We start from the raw sequence: 8,106 nt of genomic DNA, 5'->3' as shown, positions 1-8,106 counted from the left end.
AAAACTACGAGCACAACCTGGGGGAAAGACTGAAGAAGTACAGGTCGGAAAGGAGGAAGGAAAGAATACTAACATAGGAGCAACTTGGAAGAAGACTTGAAGCAGAAGCTTATAAGGCTCCTACAAGAGAATTCTGACCTCTTTACTAGAAAGCCTCCGACATGCCAGGAATAGATTCTGAACTCATGTCACATAGGCTGTCAGTGTACCCGGGATCACGATCTGTTCAACAAAGAAGACGTAAGTTCGGGCATGAACGGGCTCAAGTGGTGGAAGAACAAGTGCAGGCCCTTTTAGAGGCCGGCTTTATCGGAGAGGTCAAATATTCAGCTTGGCTAGCAAATGTGGTGCTAGTCAAAAAACAAAACGGCAAATGGAGGATGTGTGTCGACTACATCGACCTGAATATGGCGTGTCCCAAAGACCCATATCCACTTCCAAATATTGATACCCTAGTAGACTCCAGCTCGGGGTATCAATACTTGTCGTTCATGGATGCATACTCGGGGTATAATCGAATCCCGATGTACAAGCCGGATCAGGAAAAAACATCCTTCATCACACCTAGAGCAAATTATTGCTATGTGGTTATGCCTTTTGAATTAAAAAGCGCAGGAGCCACATATCAAAGGTTGATGAATAAGGTGTTTGCGCCTCACCTTGGGAATCTAATGGAAGTATACGTAGACGATATATTGGTAAAAACTAAGGACAAGGCCGACCTCCTGACTGACCTCTCACAAGTCTTCAACACCATTAGGATGCATGGAATGAGGTTGAATCCTGCAAAGTGCACCTTCGTAGTGGAGGCCGGAAAATTTTTGGGATTCATGCTAACACAAAGGGGGATTGAATCTAACCCCGACAAGTGTAGAGTAGTCCTAGAAATGAAAATCCCGACTTGCTTAAGGGAGGTCCAGCAACTAAACGGCCGACTTGCAACCCTCTCTAGGTTCTTGGCGGGATCAGCATTAAGAACCCTTCCACTTTTTTCCCTACTAAGAAAAGGATGCCAGTTCGAATGGACTCCTAGATGCAAAGAAGCATTCCAGGAGTTCAAAAGGTTTTTAAGCCAACCTCCAATTCTGACCCGACCTAAAAATGGGGAAAAACTCGTCTTGTATTTGTCCGTAGCCGACAAAGCTGTATCATTAGCTCTAATACGGGAAGATGAGGTCGGGCAGCATCCTATGTATTTCACCAGCAAATTTCTACAAGGCCCCGAATTAAGGTACCAAAAACTCGAGAAGTTTGCGTATGCCTTAATAGTAGCCTCTCGAAGGCTACGGCCTTATTTTCAAGCTCACACAATAAAAGTCCGAATGAACCAGCCCATGAAGCAAATACTTCAAATAGACATTACGGGCAGAATGGTTCAATGGGCTATAGAGCTATCCGAGTTCGACCTCAGGTATGAAACTCGATCGGCAATAAAAGCTCAATGCCTCACCGACTTCGTAGCAGAATATGCAGGAGACCAAGAGGAAACCACCACGGCATGGGAACTATATGTTGATGGATCCTCTAACAAAATCGAAAGTGGAGCTGACATAATACTAGTCAGCCAAGAGGGAACCCAAATAGAAATCTTCCTCAAATTCGAGTTCCCTGCTTCTAACAATCAGGCAGAATATGAAGCCTTGATTGCAGGGCTAAAGCTGGCAGAGGAAGTCGGCACAACCAAAGTAGTCGTGTTCAGTGACTCCCAGGTGGTGACCTCCCAGATCAACGGAGAGTACCAGGCTAAAGATTCCAATATGAAAAGGTACTTGGACAAAACCTTGGAACACCTTGGGTGGTTCTCAGAAACCGAGGTAAAACACATAATTCGGGATCTCAACAGCAGAGCAGACGCTCTTTTCAAGTTAGCAAGTACCAAGCCAGAAGAGAATAATAGAAGCTTGATACAAGAAACTCTCTAAGAACCCTCAATTACGAAAACTGAGAGTAGACAGGACATCCTTGAAGTATCCGGATTGGACCTCGGATGGATGAACCCACTAATCGAATACATGAAATTCGACATCCTACCCAAAGAGGAAAAAGAGGCCAAGAAAATCCGGAGGGAAGCACAAAACTACACTTTGGTAAAAAATATCCTCTATAAAAGAGGGATATCTACACCATTGTTAAAGTGTGTCCCAACCTCAAGGACAACAGAAGTCTTAGAAGAGGTCTATAATGGTATTTGTGGGAACCATCTCGAAGCAAGGCCCTTGGCTAGGAAAGTCATACAAGCCGGGTTCTACTGGCCGACCTTGCAGAGAGATGCCACCGAGTTCGTAAAGAAGTGTCACCCATGCCAAATGCATACAAACTTCCACATCGCTTCCCCCGTGGAGCTCATTAGCATAACTTCTCCATGGCCTTTCGCAAAAGGGGGATTGGATCTACTAGGGCCCTTTCCCCAAGCGCCTAGACGAGTAAAATATCTAATAATGGGAGTGGACTACTTCACGAAGTGGATCGAAGCAGAACCATTAGCCACCATCACAGCCCAGAAAAGTCGAAAGTTCCTCTACAAAAATATCATTACAAGGTATGGAGTCCCCCACTTCATCACCACTGATAATAGAACTCAGTTCACCGACTCTACCTTCAAAAACCTAGTAGCCAACATGAAGATAAAGCATCAGTTCACCTCGGTGGAATACCCACAAGCAAATGGGCAAGCTGAGGAAGCCAACAAGGTTATACTGGCTGGTTTAAAGAAAAGGTTGCAAGATGCAAAGGGAGCATGGGCTGAAGAACTCCCTCAAGTACTGTGGGCCTATCGAACTACACCTCAATCTGCCACAGGAGAAACACCCTTCCAACTTGCTTATGGAATAGAAGCCATGATATCAGTTGAAATCAGCCAGCAAAGTCCAAGGGTGAACTTCTACGGCGAGGTTGGCAACATACAAGGACACAAGAAAGAGCTCGAGCTACTCCCTGAAGTCCGAGAACAAGCCCAAATAAGGGAAGCAGCATTGAAGCAAAGGATGACAAACAGATATAACAAGAAAGTCATTCGAAAAAGCTTCGCCCCAAACGACTTGGTCCTGATCAGAAATGACATCGGAGTCAACAAGTCGGGGGAAGGAAAGCTTGCTGCTAATTGGAAAGGGTCATATAAGATAAGTGAAGTCTTAGGAAAGGGATACTACAAGGTAACCGACTTGAGCGGTACCGAGCTACCAAGGTCGTTGCATGCTTGTAATATGAAAAGGTACTATAGTTAAAAGCGAACTCCACTCCATGGTGTACTTTTTTTCCCAACTTCATGGTTTTTTTCCAAAAAAGGATTTTCCTGAAGGGGTTTTAACGAGACATCAAAGTGGAGACTAAGGGCAATAACTTTTAAAACCCTTAGTAGCAAAAGGTACTTTCACCAATAAATAAAGATCTTTTTATAAACATCTCTTTGTAAATTCCATTAGTCATTATCATTATCCCACGAAACGCACTGACTTAAACTCGAAAAGACGTAAAAATCCCATCACCGACCTAAGTGGACAGAAGGATGAAACGACAAGGTACAAGTCAATGTAAAGAGGTTATAAAAGCCGATCATGATAGCTCGAAAATATTACGACCTATAAGTAAAAAAAACTGAGAAGAATTAAAATATATCGCGAAAATAACCTAAGTTATGAGCAATTCAAATAAGAAAATTTGAATTTATGAGGAATACAAAAAAGAGATAAAGGAAATCCGTCAAAAACAAAGGCAGAAGCTGTCCCAAGTCTTCGAAAAAAACCAAGTAACTTAGACGAAAAACAGCCTGCCAAGATAAAAGGCTTTTCCAAGGAAAAAAGATCAAAAGAATTTTTAAAGAAAACTCATAAAGCATGCCCACAAGCAAAGTATACCCAAAAGCCCTTATCCAAAAAAGGGGCAAAATTAATAAATGCAACTTTTTGTTAACGGCCATAAAAGGCCAGAAAAGTCAGAAAACCGCCATCACAAGCAACAAAAATAAAAATTGTTCAAAAAGGGGCCCACAAGCCGGGCCCCAAATAGCTGAAATCATTTAAGAGGAAGGATTGGAATCACCAGTAGGAGGCAAGGTCGGATCAGCAGCAGGGAAGGGCAGAGCAGCCTCGTCAGCAACGGGAGTCGGAGTTTCTGAAGACGTCGGAAGAGACCCCTCTTGTCGTTCCTCACGAAGAGGAGACTCAATAAGCTTTTGTCCCTGGGTCTTCAGCTCGGAGTCTGTCTCAGGTTGGGGGGAAAAATGATAGCTCCGTTTACAACAATCTTATCAGGATCCAGAGAAGAAAGGTCCAGGTCAGGAGCAATAACTGCAATCTGCTCCTTAAAAATCCTCCAGGCCTCCTCCGAGTTCTCTGCCACGAAGTCCTCCAAATCCTGATAAGCCTTCCGACCTCTCTCCAGCTCCCATTGAAGGTCAATATTATCAGTGAAGACCCTGACATAATTTTGCTCCGCGTTCTCCTTCAGGCCCTCTACCATGGCACACTGGGCCATCAACTTCTTCTCCCTCTCCTAAAGTCGGGACTTCTCCTCCTTCAACCAAGTAATTTCCCCCTGGAGCCTCTTCTCTTCCTCTTGATAGAGAACAATCCTCCCCTTCAACTCCTCAACTTTTTGGGTAGAGCCCAAAGAGATAAGGGGAGTTTTGTCCAAGATATCAAGAAATTTTGTACATACCCCAGCAGCCCGAACACTCCCTCGAACCACAATTTAAAGATGGTTTCGAAGGGAAACATCATCCATACTAATTCGAGCATGGGAAACGATGTGATTTCGAACGAATCAGGGACCATCAAAATTGGCATCCCCTGAAGGAGAAGAGCTAGACTCCGAGGTCTTACGCTTCTTCTTCTCAAGTTCGGGGGAAGGTCAGACTGGGGGACGGGGGGAGGTAGAGAAGAAGCAGAGGCAGAAGTGACCATAATGGGACGAGAGGAGGTCCCCAAATCACGAGGAGGAGGAGGAGGAGGAGGAGGAGGAGGAGGAGCGCCAGCAGCCATCACAGCGTCAGCTCGGGCACGTGCCTTCTTCTTAGCCTCCTGAACCTTCTGATAAGCGGCGTTGGACCCACTCTTCACCATTTCTAAAAAAGAAGAAAAAAAACAATGATGTCAACAAGTCGGAAAAGCATAACAAGTCAGAATCTTCAGAAACAACTACAAAAGTGCAGAAACGACTACAAAACAAAAGACTACCTAGCTGGGTCTGTATAAAACTAGGAGAACCCAAAAGGAACTTCTTCGTGTCCAAATTGGGGGCTCTTCCCCAAACTTTCCGAAAGAACCCCACCACAGCCTCCTCAACCTCGTCCAAATCCTCCAATCCATATTTTTCCACAGGGGAAGCCTCTAACCAGTAAAGAGGGAAATGAGGGTTGGAGTTCTCATCAAGGAAAAAAGGATTATGGCCCTCTACGACTTGAATTTTGAAGAAAAAATTTTTGAAGTCATGGAAGGAGTCGTCAAAGATAGAGAAAACTTTCCGACCTTGAATGGCTCGGAAAGATATCCACTGCTGCTTGTTATTCTGCCCACTAAAGGGCTTGGTCATATGAAAAATGTAAAAAAAAGATCTTTAAAGAGGTCAGGAAATCTAGCTCTCGACTAACAAGGTGATAAATTTTTATGAAACCCCAAGAGTTGGGGTGAAGTTAGGTGGGAGCAACTCGGCAATGATACAACACACTTATCTCAAAGTCAGAGAAAGGCAGAAGAACCCCCAAACGGGTAAAAAGGCTACATAAAGAAAAAATGGGGATCAAAATCAGAGATCCTCCCAAAACAAACCCGGTCTTCAGGATCCGGGGCCACCAACTCATACTTTGGCTCATCAGCCTCACCACTACAAATTCTATGGTGGGTACGAAGGATGGTAAGATAGTCAGTGTCTACTAAGGGATTTTCCTCCAAAACGGTATCATCTACCCATTGCGAAAGGGACTCAAGGGAAGACATCTTTTCCAGCAAAAAGAAGGGGCAGAAAAAGCAACAAGACCTACAAAGAAAAATGAAAAAAGATCAAAACACAGGGCCTCTAAAAGACGAAACAGCCTCTCTCAAACCAGAAAACAGAATCACTAGACCTACAAAACTCGCTAAAGAAACCAAGAATCACGAACAGCATGCAAACCTCCTCTAAGTACATAAAGTAAAGTGCCAACATAAATGATAGGAGAGGAGAAGAAAAGGACTGACCTTTGTTTGAAAGAAGAGCAAAAACAACAGTAGCAAAGCACTCTAAGAAAGAATGCTAAAGATTTTCTCTTTGGAAGAATAAGGATTGTAGGCGAGAATGTTTCAGAAGACGAAAGAAAACAGAGAAAAGAGAGGGAAAAGTATTTATAAACACACCAGAGACATAAGGGTAAATGGACGCGATCATTAAAAAAACGCGTCGTTACCAACGTAACTGCTCCCACGTGTAAATGCAAAAACCTCAACAGACGCGACGTTTGATTAGACACGACGGTTGAGAAATTCAAATCACGTCGGTTTCAAAATCACGTCGGTTTAGAAATCACATCGGCTACAAGCCCGAGTTCAAATACTCGAATCTGCCTCATAAATAAAAGAGATCGGACTCAAGTAGGGGCACTGTTCATACCTTGGCCTAAACACTATGGCCCAGGTCCAAATACATTAAAAGGCTCAATCCAAAGATTGGCCTTCACGACCCACTGACCTTCTCAGAGGAGGTCGGATTCAACATAGACTCCATCTCAAAGAAGTCAGGCTCGAAGGATAGCTAGCAGATAACACTTACTCAAATAAGTAACTGCCCCTAAAATCTCTCAACCCACTTCCAAGAGTCATATCCCAACTACTCTAAGATAAAGGGACGGTTATTCACCTTAAAAGGTGGAACTACTCCAATGGTGGTTATTGGATCACCACTATAAATACACTGACACCCCTCAGGTATCTCTAAATTTTAATACTCTCTAAACCTGCTTACCCCTTTACTGGGCATCAAAGTGTTTTTGCAGGTACCACCCCCCATTTCTTCATACACACAAGTCGGACGGAGGCTCCCAGACGTAAATCAAGTCGGAGTCCACCGCCTCTGGACGTTGGACCAACCTTACAAGTTCAATCTGTTAAGCACGGGTTACCCACGTAACACTCTTATTATTGATGGAATAAAAAAAATTATATTTACTATATGTACACAAATATAAACCCTTCGAAATATAGAGTCTAGAAAGGAGAAAAGAACTAACCTAACTAAATCAACTAAATAATCCTTCAGTGTCTAATGCATATTCGATATTTAAAAATAAAAAATAAATATATTAAGCGACAAATAAATATGTTTAGAAATTAGAATGAATATAGACCCGTCAGTCCAAAAGGTGAAATTGTATAGTTTAATTTGTTTTTCTTTCAAGTCCCGTTTCTATACCTAAGAGAAAGGCATTTCTTTCAATAACTATATACATGTAAATATATAAAGTTTTATTAAACATAACTAACCAATATCTTCAAACAAAATTACATCAACTAAGAGAATGCGGGTTGAGTCTCGTATTTTTGGTAAAAGAAAAATAAAATTACATCAACCAATTTTATTATCAAATTTGACCGATGTAGTCATTCAAACCGAAAATCCGGTCATTTAACTATCAATTTGGATTAAATTATCATTTAAATTGATCAAACAATTAACTCAATCAAATTTAATCAAATCTGATAAAAATAGTTAAATCTAATTAAAATTAGTTAAAACTGGCTCGGTCAAATTCAATAAAATCTGTTTTTTATAAATATTTTAAAAATATAATAAATATAAACTAATTAATAAAGAATCTCGCTAGAGAGTCAATTGAGTATTTGTACAATGTGTACAATTGGCTGTTTATTTGGCCCAATATAAGTTAAAAATGAACATCCAGGATAAAATACTACTAATTTATCAAATACAATACACTCATACTATCCAAAATAACCATCCGGATATCAGGGATAATAAACATCTGATATCCTACTGAATCGAACACAATGCAGCCCATTGTACACATTGTATAAATACTCCATTGGCTCCCTATACTTTCTCATTAATAAATTATTAAAATTTAAAATAATAATTAATTTAATAAAAAAGAAAACTAAATAAAAAATATTTATTATG

At 41.5% G+C, this 8,106-nt stretch overlaps 1 protein-coding gene across 1 annotated transcript; it reads left to right on the top strand.

The window, feature by feature from the left end:
* LOC107616294 lies at positions 492-3,224 on the top strand. The gene is made up of 3 exons (XM_016318269.1): positions 492-1,411; positions 1,541-1,872; positions 2,662-3,224. Exons 1-3 carry the CDS (start codon positions 492-494, stop codon positions 3,222-3,224), a joined length of 1,815 nt encoding a protein of 604 aa, XP_016173755.1.

Source organism: Arachis ipaensis, chromosome B09 (genome assembly GCF_000816755.2).
Source record: "Arachis ipaensis cultivar K30076 chromosome B09, Araip1.1, whole genome shotgun sequence".
Taxonomy (NCBI): domain Eukaryota; kingdom Viridiplantae; phylum Streptophyta; class Magnoliopsida; order Fabales; family Fabaceae; genus Arachis; species Arachis ipaensis.
The sequence above is the reverse complement of the archived record's forward strand: the minus strand, read 5'-3'. Positions and strand labels throughout refer to the sequence as shown.